Source organism: Triticum urartu, chromosome 6A (genome assembly GCF_056163025.1).
Source record: "Triticum urartu cultivar PI428250 chromosome 6A, HENAU_Tu73, whole genome shotgun sequence".
NCBI classification, from domain to species: Eukaryota; Viridiplantae; Streptophyta; class Magnoliopsida; order Poales; family Poaceae; genus Triticum; species Triticum urartu.
The window spans coordinates 405,968,632-405,989,799 of record NC_141878.1 but is presented as its reverse complement, the minus strand read 5'-3'; the positions used below and the strand labels follow the sequence as shown (position 1 = coordinate 405,989,799).

The window sequence follows — 21,168 nt, the reverse complement described above, 5'->3', positions numbered from 1 at the left end:
CAAAGTCGCACCCGGATTCATTGTTCTCATATACTAATACACTTACATAACATGAGCACCTGAGCAGCGCAATGCCTAGGACCTCCGCCCTCGAGGGCGACCAAAGGTTCCATACCTGGTTTTTACCCCCTTTTTTATCTCCTTTTTTCTCTCCATCTCCTACACGCGGTTACGGGTCGGCCCATTTGCAGGCCGTAGCACCCCCTGTTTCTATTTATTTATTTATTTGCCTTTTACTTTCTCATTTCTGTTTTAGTTCTTCCTACTTTAAATTAATTTGGGATCTCGAACCAAATTTCAAAGTGAGTTTTAAAAAATATTGAGAAATCATAAACTGTTTGTGAATTCAAAAAACATTCGGAAAATTATAAAATGATCATTATTTCAAAAAAATGTTCGCACATTATAATTTTTTTCACAATTTCAAATAAATGTTCATGAAATAGAGAATGTTCATGATTTTTAAAAAAGATACAGTATTCAAAACACTTTTGGGAATATTAAAAAATGTCCAGGAAATTTTAGAATATGTTCACAAAAATTAAAACAGATCCATAAATAATGAACAAAACGGACCGTCGCTTACGTAGAGGTTTCATTAGGGGATCTGAAGAGGTCATCTTATGATTTTATTTAGTCCCTCGAATCGGGTAAAAAAGGTTTCCGTGTCTTGTACAACTTTGAGCCCACAAAAAATTGACACAACTTCCTATGGGTTAATTTTTGTAAGCTATATAAAATGACTAAATTTCTATTTTGCCTGCATACATAGCTACGTTTATTCTGGTACCACAATACTGATTATAATAAACATGGCTACGCTAGGTCAAGGCGAGACACATCATTCATCAGTCTAGTTCAGACAGGGTCCATCAATGCAGTTTGCTCAGCCAAAAAAATATTTCGTTATGTCGCGTTAGGAAATCAAGTCGTGATAAGACCATCGCATTTTTAGTTTCTGAAGTGACTTTTTAAAAGTCTCGTATCTCGTCATGACATGACTTAAACATAGTTTGTGAAATGACATTTTAAAAGTCCTTATCTCATTCTGGCATTTGATCCAGACTTTTTTTCTGCATCATCTAATAATTTTCTCCCGTTGCAACACACGGGCATATTTGCTAGTTACTCTAGTTTTTGATACTTTGTTTCTTTATAGTACTTTGCTAAGCACAAATCGGCTAAAAAACTGAAGCAGAAAGTTTAGTTTTGGCTAGTTCTACATGATAAAATCAATACGAGTAGTCCTCTGCAAAGGGAAAAAAACATGCACCTTCTGCATCTCCTTTGGGACAACCCCATTCTCCATCTCTCGGACTGCCCTTCTGCAGAACAATGTGGAATATTTTCTGACCCTTAATAAACAGAGGCATCTCTCATATTGATGAAATTTACAATCTCAACTTCCTCAAGCCCCCTTTTCCAATGGAAATCATCATTCTTGCAATCTGGAGGATCTGGAAAACTAGAAACGGTCTCATTTTTCAGAATGAAAAACCTTCTTTGGATGGTGTTGGAAGCACAGGGTAGAAGTAGATATTACCATGGTCCTCTGCGCAAATTACCTCTTTCCGAATGGCTTCAGCACTCCATAATGCTCCCTTTTTACCACAAGTATTTCCTTGTAGCTTCTTAGCTTTTTCCAGATGTGCATGAAACTTTTTTTTTACTTGATACAAAATTGCAGTAGCAAACTCTTTACTGTTTTGGGGTAAACAAAATTAGCAGAACCTTGCCACACCTTGTCTACTAAGTTGTCAAAAGCCACAAATAGCTCGGTGAAATTGGTGGCTGTAACCGTGGCAAGATTTGAGTCTACGGCATGTGAAGCGACCTAAGAAAGTGTGGCATGCCATAATTGTGGCAATGACACAAACAATAGCCATAGACAGTAGTCACACTTGTATGGCAAAGTTTAACCCTGAAAATGTGTTTAATGGCATGGTAGAGTAAGAGGCTGTGAAGTGCAGGAAGGTATGGCTGAAAAGACAGTAACAAGATGAGAGTACTCAAAACTTGTAGCGTCAACGTCAAATCATGTTTCCAGATCATTAGGGCATAAAAGATCTTCAATCAAGATGATATCTTGATTATGAGTCACGATAATAAAATGAAGATGGAAAATGACATCTAAAATTCATGGGAAATTTGGAGGTTTGCCACATGGAGTGATAGATATCTAAAATAGCCAAAAATTATCTAGTGCTGAACTCTAGGGTGCAGTCGCCATCAGATTTGTGTACAGCTGCGACTAATAGGATGCAAAAAATATAGAAAGAAGAAGGTTGGCCAAAGTATCCTTCTATCTCGAGCTCAAATGCTCCTGCCATGAAAAATATAATATAAAATAAAATAAAAGCAAAAAAATCTGATTTTCTTTTATGGCAAACTTTAAATGTTCGAAGTGCATGCAAATTCTCATCATGAAATCACATTGGAGCAAGTCGTGGTAAAAAAAAATCAGCGCTCAAAATGCGTTTGAAAGTAACATTTTCATAGTATCGATTTTGTTTTCTACCACGCCTTGCACCGATGTGATTTTGTGATGAATTTTCGCATGCACTCCAAACATTCTTTAAAGTTTGCCACAAAAAATATTCAGAATTTTTTGAATTTTTTTCTATTTTTTCAAATTTACTGTTCACACGGGAGCATTTGAGCTCAAGCTTAAAAACTCCAAATCTGTACATGTACCGATGTATATTACTAGCCTGCTATACAAAACTGAACATTCATAGTTCACATTTCGGCCTTATCAGGAAAGCTTAGCTGCATCAACGCTGCTCAATTCTGCAGCTTCATAGTTAAGTAGCTTGTGCAGCGGGAGGAAATATGGTGCTATTGATGCCAACACAATGCAAATTAATGCTGCAGCTCCCACCCACCAGGCAAAATGTGGGATCCCGAGCAAAAGTTCGTCGCAAACTGCACAACAATGGAAATCACACACATTGTATTAGACATGCTGTTTAGGTGCTTGCATCAAACTATCAATCTAATCTATACAAGGGCCAGGCAATGATGGCCAAGAGCAAAGAAATGCATAACCAGATCTAAATAATTTGACAAATTCAAAGAGAATGACTGGAACTATTTTCAGTGAAGCTCATGCTATGCAATTTTCTAAATTCCTTTTGTGAGATGAGGACGGTGAATGATTTATAATAGAAACCACTGAATATGCGCAAGCCACAGTTTACCAGAGAGGTTTGGGCTTACTTATCGATGTCATCAGATGGTCTCAGAGTAAATAAGCTGCACATTTCTGCTTTGTGAATACGGAAACTTACTACTTATAGTTATTGTTGCTTATGTGTATAGAACCAATGTTCAAGAGCCAATTTTAGATATTTCCAACTGAGAATTGCTTCTGTCGGAATTCATAATGTATAAACCCAAGATCTCTACCAGGGCCAACTTCTCAAGACCACTCTCGAATTTTTATCCATTAAAGCCAGTGACCTATGAATGTCTATATCATTTGGTTACTTTTGGTGGCTTGACTGAGATCCAGTGACTTCACCACGTTGCAACTTTAGGCTCTTCATTTCCATCCAAAACAGATCCAACGGTCCATATCACACAAAGGCAAAAGCCCTCAGCACTTCGCAGTTTTGGACGAGGGCGGACTGAAGAAAACACTTCGCCGGAATCTGCTTCGCTCTCCCGCGCCGCGCCGGCGTGTCGTACAGGGAGACGGCGCTGCTCCGCCGCATCGGAGAGGAAGGGGAACCGCACCACACTGCAGCATCACGGAGAGAGAGCAAGGGATCCGCGCCGGCCACCGCATCGGAGAGGAACAGGAGCCGCGCGGCCGCGCCGGCCGCCGCATCAAAGAGGAAAAGGAGCCACGCGGCCGCACCGTCGCTGGAGGAGAGGGAGGGGCGGGCTGCCGCCGGAGGAGTACGAGGGCCACGCGTGCCGCCGCCGCCGCTGCCGTCGGGCGGGACCTCTGCCATTCCGCATCCAGTTGAGGTCGCACCGTCGCTGGAGGAGAGCAGGGGCGGCCGCCGCCGGAGGAGAGGAGTAGGGACACGCCGCCACTACAAGATCGTTCCGCCAAGGGGAAGTCCATCGCTGCCGCCATTGAAGGAGAAGTCCATCAGCGTCACGCCCGCGAGGTAATTTTACATGTCCCTGCTGGCCAGTTCAGTACATGTATGTAGCTCATGAGGTTTGGCATGGCCAATTGGCCGGGCGTACAAGTTCAGTACATGTACAGGTCCATATACTAGTACCAATCAGGTTCAGTACATAAGCAAACTGATTACTGATCAGGCTCATGTACAGATTCAGTACATGTAGTCATATCTAAGTAAAACTGATTACTGTTAGTCATATTTTAATTAACTTTACTAAACTGAAACTGATTTATTTTAGTGATATGTAAGTAAAACTACATCTCCAGCATACTAACTGAACTCTAGCATACTAATATTGTCACTAACTGAACTTTTTTCAGGTGTGAGTAACTGAAATCAGCACGAGTGCTCTGCTCTGAAAATCGAGAATTCTGTTGTGCCTCACAATTTTCAGTGTTGTGGGATGACAGAAATTGGTAAGGGAATACCTCAAGTTGGTATGAGGTTCAGAAGTGTAGATGAGGCTTGGGCATTTTGGGATGCATATGGGGGTCACACCGGCTTTGATGTGAGAGACATACACAAATAAAAGTAGACTTGATGGTAAGGTTGGTTCATGCAGATTTGTTTGTTCCAACGAGGGTCGTCAAAGAAAAGGGTAAACTGATCGTGCACCAAAGCGTTTTAGAGCTGAAACAAGAACTGACTGCCAAGCTCATATGTGTTTTCAATTGGATTGAGAGGCCGGAAATTATGAAGTAACCGAGGTTGTGCTTGAACACAACCACTTGCTGCAATTGCCACAAACTCGCCACTTGATGATATCCCAAAGAAAGATTTCAGAAAGACAAGCTTTTGAAATTGAAACCGCTGATGATTCCGGCATTATGCCACAAGCTGCACATGAGTTTGCTTCTCGTCAAGTTGGTGGACCGATTAACCTTGGATATACTTGCCGTGACCAAAAAAATCATTTGCGAACCAAGCGGCATTGAAGAACCATTTGAAATCTGATTTCCATATTGTTTGATTCTTGATGCATTTTGAGAGAACAGTTGAAGTAAAAAGAAGAAAGGAATTGGAATCGGAATATGAGGCAAGAAAAAAGTTGCCAAGAATAAAAATGAGCACACGGATGTTGGTGCAAGCAAGCAAAGTGTACACTCCGACTATTCTTGAAGCTTTCCAAAGTGAATATGAAAGATCCATGGCTGCTTGCACTAGAGTGTTGGATGAAAATAACAAATTCGCTGTTACTATTGAGAGGTTGCATGGTGATTTGACTTATGAGGAGGAGGAGGAGCGCATAGTGGTTGGTGATCCTTTGAACCAAAGAGTTTCATGTAGTTGTCAAATGTTCCATAGAGCGGGAATATTGTGTGGACATAGTTTGAAAGTTCTTGATTTGATGAATGTAAAGACATTGCCACCACACTATGTCCTAAAGAGATGGACTAGAGAAGCACGAAATGGAAGTATACATGATAGGCAAGGAAGGAAAGTGGTAGAAAATCCAAAATTGGAAGCTCAACTTTGGTACAAAGACATGTCTCATAAATTTCATGATATGGCATATAAAATAGCCAACTCTCCCGAATGTCGTTTGCTGCTAGCGAATGCATTGTGTTTGGCCACAACTAGAGGATAAACTCAATGCATCAGCTACGAGTGCTACAAATGCATGTTCCAATGACCAAGAAAATGTTGATCCAAATGTGCAGCAAGCCAATGAGTTGCTTAGTTCAGCACGACTGAAGAAAAAGGAGGTTCCATCTAAAAATTTAAGAAGGAAGCTAACTTGGTTTGAGAAGTTACCCAAGGGGCGAAAGCCAACTAAATCAGCGGCAACAACAAAAAAAGGAGCAAAGGTAAGCTGCAGTATGTATCTATAATGAGTTGTTATTCATTGCTAAACTAACAAAATGATTTCTCATTTACATTGGCAGCAGCAACAACAAAAGAAAAAAGATAGCCAGCAACCTCAAGTGCAAGTGGAGAACGATGGCACAAACAAAGGAGGGAGTCCCATGGGAGAAAGTGAGAAGCGTCAAGAATATGATGCAATCGGCAGCTTTACCGAGCTCTTGACAACTTCACGAGTTGACGATCATATCTTTATGATGATCTGATCTAGTATCTTCAAAGTGGTTAGGTAGTATTTTGGACAGGACTAACTACAATATTTTGGGGTTTAACCATAGTCTCTTTTGGCCTAAGTGTACAAGTGAAATGGCCTGCTTTTGTGTACTTGAATGATTACTCGACATTGGCATTTTTTGCTGTAGCATTTGGATGTTCTATGATGCAGCCTTTCAATGTCAAATGCTACTATATAATCTGTTTCATGAGTATTGTCAGTAAAAATATGTATGTGCATGTATGATCTATTTATTTCAGCTAAGTGGAAGGTACAGCCAAATGATAACCTCGCTTCCTGTATGTTGAAACAGCTATAGACATGCAGTTTATATATTCAGAAATGAAGATTAGATAGTTGGCATGTAATCTGTTTTAACTGAATCCTACCAGCAGTGTTCTGTCGCTGTTGGGCTGCAAAACTGGCCAAGTGAACTTTTTGCCTTTGTGTGATATGGACCATTGGATCTGTTTTGGATGGAGATGAAGAGCCTAAAGTTGCAACATGACTTCACCAAGTGAAGTCACTGGATCTCAGTCCTATGTCTATATCATTTAAATTTTCAGGCTGCAGATCATCTCCTTCACCCATACACATTAGTATTACAGGTTAACTAGTAGTATACATTAGTATGTCAGGCTATCCTTCACAAGAATTCTCTGCTCGGAGTGATTATAACAAATGATAATTTGGCGAAACACACTTGGAAGGGAGGCAAGCATATTGCTTTTGTAAAAAAGAACTGATGCCACATCTATTCTTCACATGCCCCTTTGCTCAATTAGTGTGGTGAGAGATTTTTGTGGCTTTGAACCTTGTGCCGCATAGAAGTATTTCTAATATGTTCGGGAATTGACTTTTGGGTATTGATAGACCGCTTAAGACGCAAGTTCTTGTGGGAGTGTGTGCTCATTGTTAGTGGATATGGACGAGTTTTGCTAAGCACAGGGTTTATTTCCCCAATATGGATGGCGGCTTAGCAGTAGACTTTTGATGCATGAGTTGTAGCATGGGTGTATTGCTTCAGTCTTTATGATGAGATAATTTTGTATTAAACCCAACCAATAAATAAAGAGACAGTGTGCATTGCTCGATGCCGAGGCCAGGGGTGCAACCTCCTATTCGAAGAAGAAAAGGTACAAAATCGGTAAATTATTTTGTTGTGTGAAAGGTGTTATCCAAATTTCAAGCACTTATTAAGCCTGTTAGGATTGACCTTTTCTTCCTAGTTAAACCGGGTAACAAACATTGAGCAATGAGTAGGGTCAGCCAAGATTTCAAATAAATGATGTTGCTGAAAACTAAGATTCATTCTATGGGATTGCACAAAAATGACCAAACTACATACCAGACCAATCTAATGGTAAGTTTGCTCAGCATGGTCAGTACAGTTACTAAAATTTCTGTCCTAGTTAGACTAATTGGATATGAATGAATATCAGCGGAAACAGGAAACATATATAAACACTACCATTAGCATACCAATGACTATTCAGTTCTGAATATCACTAGGGAAAATGAACTGTAATGAAACAACACTAGCATACCAATGTTGAACAGGGCAAGCTCTCGCTCTGGCACATTTGGCTTTGCAACCACACCCTCAGGCTCCACCATGACAAGAACATAAACCTAAATTCTCGGTCACAAACAGACATTGTAAAATCATCATCGCAGCCTAACAACAGATCTGGTTAAAGAGTTGCTGAATACCAACCGGCCTGGTCCTCTCAGCCTTGAAAATTATCTTCTCCGTGTTGAGCAACCTCCTGTTCTTACTCCCCAAATCCTCAACGGCATTAGGACCGTTCACGAGGCGAATCGAGAAGCTGGACGGTATCTATAAACACAAGCAGAGCCTTCAGCAGCCAGAAGCTGCAATTGACTGGTGAAAAAGGTTTCTTATCTTCTTCTTTTTCAGTCGATGGGAAGGGCAGGATCGTACGGAGGTCGGGTAGGAGATCTTGATTTCGTACCACGCGGGCGGCCGTAGCTCGGCGAGCCTGTAGAGCCTCCGGCCGTAGCGAAGCGGGATGGTCTCGCCCACCAGCTCATCGCCGACGCTAAGGGCCCTGGCCTCCTCCAGGCTGCTGCGGGGGTACAGACGGGGGAGGTGTTGGCGCACAGTACAAGGAAGAGCCGCGGATGGAGGCAACGAAAGAAGCGCACCTGCGCGCGGAGGAGAGCAGGAAGAGGATGGTCAGGAGGAAGCACAGGCAGCGGCATAGCGATGAGAGTGAAGGCGGCGGAGATGGCATTCGCACGGCGGGGCACTCTTCGGCGACGGCGAGATGTCTTCTGTTTGGTTCGTAGGATTATTGAATAAATTCTTCTACTCCGTCTGTGCCATAATAGCATTTTTGACACAGGGAGTACATACGTAGTATGACATCTCTATTCCTAATCTCTATTTTTAATTAGTTGATTGACTGTTCGTGTGTTGTCACGGACCAACAATTATTTTTTCTCTCTATTCTAACAAACATCATGCTCCTTTTCATTGAACTTGGCTTCATTGAACTTGACGTCCATCACATTCTCTTTTCATACATCATTTAGCATCTCAATCATTGCCCCTTACTTCCCATACATCATTTATCCTCTTAATTGTTCTTCTTGACTCTACATGTAACTTCTATGTCATCATCTTGTTGTCTCACTCTTACTATGTACGCCGTCTAAGTAAAACACCATAAAAGATATTAGATATAAGGCACCCCATTGTACTAAAAATAGTAAGAAAAAGGGGCATATGGACATGAAATGACGTGCGCGCCATTCCAATGTCGGCGCCAGTGAAATGCAGCATCCGCTTTGGGCCTGCGTCATTGCGAAGCGTCCGCTCTACAGTGGCATGAATGCAGGACATTTGGCGTCCGTCGGGAACGCACACGGGCAAGTGAAGAGGGTTTGGGTGAGTCAGGGTAGTCAAGAGCAGGGCATGGTAGCGGTCCGTACGCTCGCAAAGGCCCCCCTCCCACTTTGTCTCCGTTTGTGGGGAAAGGCGTGTCTAGACTGGCCTGCGGACCGATACAGGACCGCGTCCGATGGAAGAACACATCCGGAGGGTTGCTGGCGGTTTGAAGGTCGGTGTTAGAGATACCCTAAGGCTTTTGTTGCATCATTGTCATCACATCTTCTCCTCCACAAGCCCTTCCACTTCGATTCTACAGAATATAACTAAATGAAAACCTCTTTGGTCATTGTGTCACTAGTATGTTACCTCGTCACCCTGCTCCAAATCTACTTTGATCCTACTGAAAACAGCTAAATAAGAACCAAGAAAGAAAGATGTATACAAAAAACATGTCAATTATTATTCAGTAACTAACCAATGGCTTCGAAATCTGTTGAGAAATAGCTGAAACCAATCTGTTTTAACCATTGTGAAAGGGATTTGATGAACTTTAAAGAAAATTTCACGAGCATCCTCAATTTGTTCAACCAATTTATACTTACTCAATAGCTCCAGAACTTGTGGAATATAAGAAATATTATAAAAGATATACCCTGAAAGGTGAATAATCAACTATGTTTCTTACTGTTTCAAAGCATAGACAACATGAATAAGTATTCAATGGCAACTGACTGAACCGTAGTAGAAGAAGCAGAGTTATCCCATCCACTGCTAGCCGAGCATCAGAAACTGGGTCTGAGTCAGCGCCTCCACGGTAGGAACCAACCACACTTGCCTCCCCAGCCAATCTTGGTGGACTGGGGGAGGGGGGGATCCATTGCCTGCTGCTGACCGCCGTGAAGCAAGCCTCGGCCATAGCCCTGTGACCTTGGCCCAAAAGCAATCATGACGCCATGTCTGTGACCATCGTCGCCGATGCACTCGATGGTGTGGCAACGTAACGACCACCTCCACCTCGCCTAGTGCCCACAAGGAGAAATCTTGCTGCACGCGGGCATCACCCTGACCGAGCCCAACCACACCTGTCCGAAGTAGGAACCACCGTCCTGCCTCGAGCCTAGATCTGGTCCGCCTGAGCACGAGCCCTAGATCCAAGACCAGGCCGTCAGATCCTTGATGTTGATGTCTCTACAGGATTGCACCGCCTTCACCACGCCCATCGCCTCGACCTGCAAGGGTCTCCGCCACCACCCCGTGTTGCCCGCTCTACACTAGCCGCCAAAGGAGACGACTTGAACAAAGCCAACACGCCACCGCCAGGCCGGATGCACATCCCACCACGCCCAAGCCCTCCACCAGCTGGATCCCATTTGGAACAGACCAGGCAAGCCGGAGCCACTCCTGCCACGCCCAAGCCGCCGTGGCAGATCACTCCCCACCAGAGACCTAGAGGTCCTCTGTCCACGCCCCGCGCCACAAGCTAAATCCTAGCTACAAACCTGTCGAATCTGGCCAGGACTTGGCCCACACGCAGCCGCCCGATGCCAACACAACCGCATCCACTGCACTTCGAACGGGCCCAACATATTTATAAGGCAAGAAAAGTAAGTACTATTAGAATTGGAAAAGGAATACTAGATAATAGGTGCAAGTTGCTTCATCTTCTATTTATTCTTCAATACCAAATGAGGTTTTATTTATTGGATTTCCAGTAAAGCTGCATTAACATATGAAAATACAGATGAAACAATATAAAAGGAATGTAGCATAGCTTATTATTGGTGGCCTTAAAGAAAGAGTAAGTATATGACAACAATATCTATGCATTTACGAATTGAATATGCAGATTGAATTGGATAGCTACAAGTAACAAACTAAAAGATAACCCACGAAGTTTCAATAAAATTGGCAAATTATCTTATAGTATTACTCCTATTAGAATCTTCATGCATAGGTTGCTAGATAGGTTGTGAAAATAATCATTTTTTCATTGACTCATAACACATAACCATACCACACTCACATGTTTATGCACATGAAGAAAACCAGATACAACTGTGTAAGTTAAGAGGATGCGGGACCGTATCCTTCAACGTATTATTGGATAAGCCCCTATAGAAAAAATAGAAATATTTCATAAATGAGAATCAATCTATCGATTATTTTTCATGGGCCTGCATATTGCAGATGCTTAGGGCCTATAAGCTACGCTGAACGAAAGCCGACAGGTAAACAGGAGGAAGCTTCGACCTTCCAGTCGGCGTCCAGCGCACATCACTGGCCCCGAACGGACCAAGTAATGAGATTGGTTGTGTCTAATGAGGAGCCGGCATGTAGGTGTTTATTGATTTTTATTTTAGTAGCTTTTGCTTACTCTATATGTTGGTTGCTTTTGGGCAGATTGTAAATTGAACATGAATCATGTATCCTCCTCTGCTCTGAGTCTACCTGCTGCTGCTATAGCTGCCTATACCCAATCTTTTTGTTCTTTTCTGCTCTAGTTCCTTGATCTGCTCCTTTCTACTTACTGCTACAAAGGCCAGGTCTCTAACATAATTTTAACATGGAAAGTGAATGTGCACCTAGTAAATATCAGTGAGTGTGCCAGTATATGTGCATCCAATTCAATTCGTAATTTTTTTGCCAACGAAACTAATCTCCAAAACAGTGTGGACTAAATTATTTTAAATTGCAATGATGTGAAAAACTAAAAAGCCAATTTATTATATCACCAATAACATCAAAAGAGAAGTATTTGAACTGGCCACGAGACTGAATATAAATTTGAAATTTGTATATGTTATGAAAATTTATATTCTTACATCTACATTTTACCTGATCCCTTTTACTCAAAGGTAAAACACGCTACAGAATTTAGCATGTACATGTGCGCATGCAGTTAGGGGCTAGGGGCAAGCTACCAAATTATTCAGTCCAGCTTTAGTATATATTCATCTAAACTATGATTCATTCACAACCACATCAATTGTCATGCTGAGAAAGAGAAAGCTCTGATGCTTAATGCTTATATTTCTGAAAATTTGGTGGTCCACCACAGCATGAAACATTACCGGTACAAGACGTAACACGAGATAGAAATCAAGGTTCTCCCTTGCCGTGCTATAAGCTCTATATGAAATTCATCAATGCCCATCAGCCTTATCCACCACAAATATAGCCCTGACACACAAACAATAGAGATGCAGATTGAGGGATATATCATTAGCACACACCAAAAGAATTTGTATTAACAACTTCATTCAATCCCAACCGCCAATTCCCGAAGCCAACTTATCAAATCAAATCAGTAAGTTGGCATGCTCAATAACAAATTAGTAAGAGAGCCCGACGAACACGGCAAGCCAAAGAATCTTCGAGAACTCGTCCACTTCTTTTACAGCCATCTCGCCCGAGGTAGCTGCATACCTGATGTACTTTCCGCTTCGCTCCATCTATTCAAGCTACGCCTGCCCAAGCCTGACCCAACCTAGCTTCGCCTTGTTACAAAGTGCATCAGCGGATAGGAAATAACCACCTGACCTAGGCGGATGAGAGGCCACTACTGGATATTTGGATGTCGTTCCAAGCCTCTCTGCATCACCTCTCGTTGTTCCAAGACGCCACTGGATCCCGTTCCCCGGTTGCCGTGAGGCTCCCGGTGGAGGGACATGCGACGGCTAGGGCATCATGGCAGAGGGGGGGGTGCTTAGGTTTAATGGTCGTCATGTGTTAGGCCGCCGGGGTCGCCGATGGGGTGGTGGTCCATCTGGTGGGGGCGTCGGCATCACTGACGTGGAGGCGGCGTGGAGGGGGTGGGAGAAGGCGACACTCCTTTTTTCTTCCACTCCACTGTGGATTATTATGCAAAGAGATTGCATTATTACCAGAAAACAGGGAGATAATTTGCCGATTATTCCATCAGGAGAGACCTGGGTGAAGGAAAGAGATCTGATGTATGATTGGAAGCAAAACGATCAAAACAAACGACGTACCATGACCTACCATCACGATCGCGGACTCCTTTTTGGGAGTAGAGATTGCGAGGCGGGGATGGGTGCGGCCAACGAAGTCGCAGTAAGTCGTCATCTTCCAGGAAGACGGCGCCCGTGGGAGGTCGGTGTCGAACAGGAAGACGGCGGCGGCACACAAACCTAACTTCCGAGCAGGCTGCCTCTGAGCGGAACCGTTTGCTTGCCAAACAGGATGAAACAACCTGTGGACGAGGATGTTGGTGTGACGAAAAAACGACAAAAAAATCATAAAACAAATAACAAATTAAATTGGTATATAAATGCTTTCATGATGAGGTTTATTTGTTTCCAGAAAACTCGTTATTTGTTCCTAAAATAAATTGCATTAATAAGAGAGATTGATTGATTTCAATAAATTAGGAAAGTTTAGTCCGTGATTTTTTATATGTTAGGAAAGTGCTGCTTTGCTAAAAAAATAAAGAGAAAATAAACCAATGTGGAGAGTGGTGGTGGGAGGGGAGACGAAAAAACCAGCGAAAAAACCATACTATTCAACCAACTCAGACATCTCTACTCCTAATGCAGCAGTTGGTAGCCTGGTACGCCGGTTTTATTTTCGTCTGGTTTTACTTCCTCCCACTTCCCACCACCTCCTTCCATGCTGGTTTTCTTATCCATTGGTTTATTTCCTCTCCACTATTTTCTTTAGCACTTTCCTATCATACAAAAGATTACGGATCTAACTTTACAAATCAACCGATCCTTCTCATTAGTGCAATTTATTTTAGGAAACAAACAACAATTTGCAGGAAAAAAATAAGGGATTTTAAGGAGATTAACTGTAAATCATGACAAACAAATCTTATTATGAAAGCATTTCCTTCCAATTATAGTGCTTTTTCTCCACCATCGCTTTCTTTCCTAAAAGCTTCTTCTCAGGATAAACACCCCTCCCCAACCCCCCACAAATTCGGTGCCCCTCTCCCTCTGGCCAATATCTCCTCCCAAACCGTATGTGTAGGGTTCCGGTGCCGATGCCGTCGCTCAGTTCGCCTACAACGAGCCGGAGAAGGTTGTGGTGGCAGTGGCGATGGCGACAGTCACAGGGGAGGAGGAGGACGTGGAGGAGCTGGAGAGCACGAGCATCGATGAGTTTCACCGCAACCCGACGCCCATCTAAACCAATGCTATGGAGGATGAGCTCTTATATACGCGCTCGTCTAGCTTGCCGCAATCAATGGCGCGCGACTGGGGCATCAAGAGTTCTCCCTCTCATCGTCCTCTTTCGCTCGACGCAACGTGCGCCTCTCCATCACCCTCTGGCTCGGCGGCTGCGACGCTACGTGAAGCACGGTGAGAAGGAATACCCTGAGGCGGCAGGTATCGCCTCCGGGTCAAGACTACTGCCCTTAGTGCAGCCCCTTGCATGGGCATGTTGTTTCATTTCTTGGAAAATTGTTTTAGCCTCCAACGCTAAAAGCCTACAATCGTAATTATCTTGCCATTCCACATGAACTTCTCTTGGTTCCTTCTAACTTGCTTTATTTATTGTTCTGTTCATATTTGGAGAACGTAGAATAATAATGCAAAGAACAGTGTTGCTTTGTGAACATGAATTAGGCTGAAGCCCTGCTTACTGAACTAGGCAATGGATTAATTATTACATCATCCCATCATGTATTCTTGACCTGGCTTGCTCTTGTACTATTATATCTTTCGAATCTTTTTAATCACAGAACTTTGTAATTAATTTTTTTGATCGAACTAAATTTTTTTGGAAATTTTTACCAACAACTAGATCATAATGCTGCGTGTTGTTGCGCCCGTCTATTTTTTGCAATCAAACGATAGGATCTTTGCTAATGCGTGGAGTACTTAAACAACTTTGTCCCTATTGAGTGTCAGATATGAATTTTGTTGAAATTCTACAAGAATGGTTGTCACTTGCTATAGGAAGAAGAAGTATCCATCATGACACCTCATATTCTGGTAAGTTGTAAAACATTGTAAATCAGCCTACATATACTAAACTCTTTCACTGAGCATGTGATGAAGTATTTTTATTTTGCTTGATCAATGCATTTACCTGAAGTGCCCAATAAATAAATAAGAACGAAATGAGTTAGGGTTAATTATTTGAGATAATTACTTTTTATCTTTGCAGAGAATCATTGTTTGATCAATCTTGCTAACCAAATGTGATAAACTTTAGCAGCATTTTGCATCTTGCATGATCGAAATGTTTTTGTAATCACCAAAAAATGTCTTATGTTTTGAGACAGAGAGAGTAAGTGATATGCATGTCAACAAACTTATTTGTCGTCCCTTTGTACTTCCAGTTATGGCTATGATCCTTTTGGCATGGGCAAGAAGCCAGAGGACTTTGGTAGTTCACATTTTGCAGGTACAGAGACCAATATGTGACCTACCATAATTAAAATGATTTAGCTGCTGCGCTTGCACCATGACTCTAGAATGTATTTTTCTTATTATTATTTGTATGCCATAATGCAGTTGCATCCGTTTTCGTAAGGATCTGGAGGTGGAGAGCAATATTGACGTCCATGTTATTGTTTCAAGAAGTTGTTGGATGGTGGCACGAGATGGATGTGCCTCATGCAAATGGCTCTTATGATCCTAAGTTAGATGTACGGTTTTGCCAAAATTAGATCTTACAAAATGTAGTACAGTATTATTCTATAGTTTTTCTCCTTTGTTATTTAATACAAAATTACAGTAGGGGTTGTTGTTGTTGCTCTCTCTCACACTCGCTCGGACATAAGTGGAAGGAGAGGGACACAGATATTTCCGGCGCACATACGCCCCGCCGCACGAACGGCCTTATTTTACTGGGCACATACCCCGGACGCGGCAACACACCGCAGCCTACCCAGAGGAGCTCTCTCACAGCCGACCGGGCGCATACCACGGTCCTGGCGGAGACTACCTCATCTTTGGTTCCTAGGCTCGGCTCATACCGGCGCCCAACAACACAGTGGCTACTGAAGACTACTTCTCTCCTAGCTACTCGGCACTCTACACAACACCAATACATGGCTTATATAGCCAGACTCATCAGGCATTGGCCTCACGCACGCACGCACTACCCATCATAACCGGCCGCTAACAGCACACGCTCCATGCACTAACCCATGCGCCAACTAACAACCTGCTAGCTACATGCAAGGTCATCCTTAGAACGTGGGCAGCCCACACCAGCCGCTTGACCCAGCAAAAACAAACATGCATGTAGCTACACAACGCCCTGGACGCTGCTTATGCACGAACGCGACTCCGCCAGCTTGCCGCTCCACGCCGTCGTCAAGATTAGTGCTGACAGGGGTTTCCCCTTCTGTTTATGCGCCAAAAAAATGAAATTTGTAGTTTTGCTTCATAGCTCTTATTAGAGGGTAAAAATGATATTTTAGTGTTACTATCAGTGACATTGATGTGGACGACAATAGTTTTTTGTGTGTGTTTGATGCACTGCTCAATTGACTGCCTCATTCTTCATTGCTTCATTTCCACAGTGAGAGACATGATATGCATTTCATATATTTTGTACAAATTTTGAATGTGAGGACTCCATGCTGCTCTGTTAAGATAATTAATGTGAACATCTCAAAGCCACTCTTGAAAAGCAGTATGAGAGACTTCTATTCTATACCTTATTTTTCCTTTTTATTTATCAAGCCTTTCCGTAGAAAGGTAGTGACTAGATTGTTACAAGTACATCTCTGTGGCACGGGTAGACTGACGTTGAGGGGGAAGACAAGGCATGCATGGCTGGAGAGGGAACCTGAGGCCTTGGCGGCGAGGATGTGTCATCCGCGTACAGATAGACGCTAGGAAAGTGGCCGCTCGGGGACATCTCCTTCGGGATCAGCCACTACATGCGCCTCTAAGTGATCACTAGAACCAAAATATTTTGATCTGTTGGAATGGTCACATTGCCATTTGTACTTGCTCATCATAAATTGAGGAAAAACATGTGCCGGCCGCTTGATATTTCTCACATCATGCTTTAGATTTACTAGAGCTTAGTGGATATGATTGGAGTGATATCCTCATAAGGAAGTCCAACACAAAGATATTTAGCACCCTAAGTAGTATTTCTGATTGTGCATGTACATATTCCATGCTTTTCCACTCATGCAAGAGAAGAACTTGGATCATTAAGGATAAGATGCTCTTGTGGTAAACTCCTCCTATGTTCTGGACCAAGAAGATGATTTTGTTTGTGACATCAACTGCATTTTGACTGACAGCTGAAAGCTTGCTGCTTGGCCGATCTTACTATTGGAGGTACAATCTTATCTCTGTATTTTTGTTATTAGTTGAAAGCTACTACATAACATCCATGAACAAATGCACTTCCAATAGATTTATGGTCGTCATTAAGCTAAACTTTACATTTAATTAGCATATGCTGTCTTAATGATTTGAGTAGAAATTCTCACTGCTCCATCACAACTTCAACTTTGTATTCTTTAGATTGTAGGTGGATATTTGATCTAATATGGCGGCCTACGCTCATAGGAAAGTAGAAACAACAAAAATGATATTATCGTATTGTTTCAGTCTTTATGTGCATTAATTTTAACTCTTCATGTATTCTGCTTCTTTGTGGTGGCGACACCCAAAGCCACATGATTCTTCTGTAACTTGCGGATGCCATTTCAGCTTTTGTGTACTAACAGAGATACTAAAAAAATGAGATACGATGAAAAAATTCATGTCTTAGTCGCGACGACACTGAGAGGAAGGCATAATCCCATCATGGTGTCTTATGCAAGGATGGGGAGAAGAAGGGCAAAGGCTTGCTGTCTAAAACAGTGCAAGCAGTGTATGACTATTGAAATATGTCAATAATATGTATACAAGTTTCAACAAAAACATTATTTAACCCTTATACAATATGTTGTTCTGTGATCGGTCGCTACCGAACAGTTTCTCCTTTACGAAATATGTGTTGTTCTGTGATTGCTACTGAACAGTCTGTCACGTATAGTGAAGGTAACACATGTTGTAGAGTAGAGCAGAGTTAGCGCTCTTCGATTCAGTTGTTGTTGAATGTGTAGATGTTATCAAATGATGTATGTCTCAGTTTCATTATTCATATTAAAGCGGGGCTTTCATCCAATGCTGATAATATTTTGTGTGCACATAGCCCACGTTTAGAGTATCAAGTTGATGGTAAAACTTAATTTTGAAATCTGTGTGTGCCATATAAATTAGGATGGATGAGAGCGGTATTTATTTGACCAAGTTGGGTGAAGAAGGGAAGTGTAGCCTCGAAGGTCAGTCTTTATCGCGCCTTTGTCATCATTAGATGTGTAGAAGACAATCATGATGATAAATATGTTCATCAAGATTTTGAATATGAGCAAGTATAATGTGATATTTGGAGCCACATGCGACATATTGTGAACTAGCGTATATTTTTTAATAATGTTTGTTTGCTTAAGTTTATTGTTCCATGGGCCCGTGGCAACGCACGAGCGTTCTACTAGTTAGGAGTAGAGATGGAGCAGTTGGTATGATTGCGTTCAGGTTTTTTCATCCCATCACTTTTGTCCGTTTTTTTGACTTGTTTTTTTCATCCCCTCCCCCACCCCACCACCGGTTTAGTTTCACGTCACCCTCTCACACAAGAAAAAAAATTCTAAACAGATCAGAACTTTTCATAATGACACAAATTATTTAGTAATGTCTTTGTGTGAAAAAATCAATCACGATCGATCTTTAAAGATCAAATCTAAATTAATTAACCTTACCATAAATCATTCAATCACATTAATTAATCTTTTCATACTGGCAAAATTACAGTTTCTTTATAGAGATTTGGTAACTTTTCTGATTTTGTTTTTGTCTCTCCTCCCACATCCCCCCTCGCACGAAAAATCAGACCACAAACCCTGTATCGAGGCCCCTCGCACAAAAAAACGAGGCCGCCCTCGATCTATTCACTATGACAACAGGAACCACGTCCACGCCGCCGCCGATCTATCCCCCTTTGCCGCCGCCGAGGTGCTAGAGGAGCCGCCGCCGCCTTCATTGCGTACCTCCAGGTCGTTGTCTGGACACCGCTGCCGAGGGCCGCGTGTTTGACACCCTCGAGCCGCTATTTCTTTTCGAGGCCACGACGGGGAGGCCCGTGCGCTTGCGCGTGCTTGTGTACGACCCGCGGCTCCCGTGGGCGGGCTGCATGGCGCGTGCCGCTTGCGTGCCGACGGCCACGCTCTTCTCGCGGCTCTGCTTGGTGGACGTCATCTACGGGGAGGTCTACTCGGTCCGCTTCGACCCGCCGGTCATGGAATGGAGCGCGTTGCGGGGCCTGCTGAGCGATGGAAGTGTCGTCGTTTGTGGCAGCGCCATAGTCATACCAGCTGTTGCATGAAGTGGTGGGCCCGTTCGAATAGTTTGTGGACGCCGACGATGTCTTCATCAACTCATTCCATAAAAAGCAACTCTTCATCAACTCCAAAGGGCCGACCCATTTCATCCGCCTGCGTCCGTTTGGGTCGGCACGGACAAAAGTGATGGCCCAACGTGCCGACCCAAACCCAAATCACGTCTGCATCGCGTTCGCGCCGACGCATTTGCGGCCCAAATTTGCGCCGGAAATGCGTCGGCGCGGACGCCGAACGGACGCTTCTGAAGGAAATATGCCCTAGAGGCAATAATAAAGTTATTATTTATTTCCTTATTTCATGATAAATGTTTATTATTCATGCTAGAATTATATTAACCGGAAACATAATACATGTGTGAATACACAGACAAACAGAGTGTCACTAGTATGCCTCTACTTGACTAGCTCATTAATCAAAGATGGTTATGTTTCCTAACCATAGACAAAGAGTTGTTATTTCATTAATGGGATCACATCATTAGGAGAATGATGTGATTGACATGACCCATTCCATTAGCTTTGCACCCGATCGTTTAGTATGTTGCTATTGCTTTCTTCATGACTTATACATGTTCCTATGACTATGAGATTATGCAACTCCTGTTTGCCGGAGGAACACTTTGTGTGCTACCAAACGTCAAAATGTAACTGGGTGATTATAAAGGAGCTCTACAGGTGTCTCCAAAGGTACATGTTGGGTTGGCGTATTTCGAGATTAGGATTTGTCACTCCGATTGTCGGAGAGGTATCTCTGGGCCCTCTCGGTAATGCACATCACATAAGCCTTGCAAGCACTGCAACTAATATGTTAGTTGTGAGATGATGTATTACGGAACGAGTAAAGAGACTTTCCGGTAACGAGATTGAACTAGGTATTGGATACCGACGATCGAATCTCGGGCAAGTAACATACCGATGACAAAGGGAACAACGTATGTTGTTATGCATCTGACCGATAAACATCTTTGTAGAATATGTGGGATGTTTGGCAGTATTGTTGGATGAAGCGGCCCGGACCGACATTACGCGTACGCTTACGTGAGACTGGTTCTACCGACGTGCTTTGCACACAGGTGGCTGGCGGGTGTCAGTTTCTCCAACTTTAGTTGAACCGAGTGTGGCTACGCCCGGTCCTTGCGAAGGTTAAAACAACACCAACTTGACAAACTATCGTTGTGGTTTTGATGCGTAGGTAAGAACGGTTCTTGCTATGCCCGTAGCAGCCACGTAAAACTTGCAACAACAAAGTAGATGACGTCTAACTTGTTTTTGCAGGGCATGTTGTGATGTGATATGGTCAAGACATGATGCTAAATTTTATTGTATGAGATGATTATGTTTTGTAACCGAGTTATCGGCAACTGGCAGGAGCCATATGGTTGTCGCTTTATTGTATGCAATGCAATTGCGCTGTAATGCTTTACTTTATCACTAAGCGGTAGCGATAGTCGTGGAAGCATAAGATTGGTAAGACGACAACGATGCTACGATGGTGATCAATGTGTCGCGCCGGTGACGATGGTGATCATGACGGTGCTTCGAAGATGGAGATCACAAGCACAAGATGATGATGGCCATATCATATCACTTATATTGATTGCATGTGATGTTTATCTTTTATGCATCTTATCTTGCTTTGATTGACAATAGCATTTTAAGATGATCTCTCACTAATTATTAAGAAGTGTTCTCCCTGAGTATGCACC

The 21,168-nt window shown here is 42.8% G+C and overlaps 1 protein-coding gene, 1 long non-coding RNA gene and 1 pseudogene across 4 annotated transcripts; 2 read left to right on the top strand and 1 right to left on the bottom strand.

The window, feature by feature from the left end:
• Nucleotides 1–2,271: 2,271 nt before the first annotated feature.
• LOC125513609 (uncharacterized) lies at nt 2,272–8,584 on the bottom strand. 3 transcript variants are annotated; one of them, XM_087528136.1, is made up of 5 exons: nt 8,484–8,584; nt 8,165–8,388; nt 7,937–8,059; nt 7,767–7,851; nt 2,272–2,925 (listed from the first exon to the last, which is right to left on the bottom strand). In XM_087528136.1, exons 1-5 carry the CDS (start codon nt 8,575–8,577, stop codon nt 2,756–2,758), a joined length of 696 nt encoding a protein of 231 aa, XP_087384262.1. In that variant the 5' UTR covers nt 8,578–8,584; the 3' UTR covers nt 2,272–2,755. The 3 variants fall into 3 exon arrangements, with proteins under 3 accessions (XP_087384262.1, XP_048534725.1, XP_048534724.1); XM_048678768.2 differs by having other exon boundaries at nt 8,165–8,306; nt 8,389–8,570; XM_048678767.2 differs by having other exon boundaries at nt 8,165–8,309; nt 8,389–8,568.
• On the top strand, nt 5,437–6,211 carry LOC147965423 (uncharacterized; annotated as a pseudogene).
• A 5,440-nt stretch (nt 8,585–14,024) lies between the features above and the next one.
• LOC147965422 (uncharacterized) lies at nt 14,025–16,451 on the top strand. Its single transcript, XR_015607452.1, has 4 exons — nt 14,025–14,400; nt 14,953–15,036; nt 15,387–15,451; nt 15,562–16,451. It is a non-coding gene; the product is annotated as an uncharacterized LOC147965422 (long non-coding RNA).
• The last annotated feature ends 4,717 nt before the right edge of the window (nt 16,452–21,168 follow it).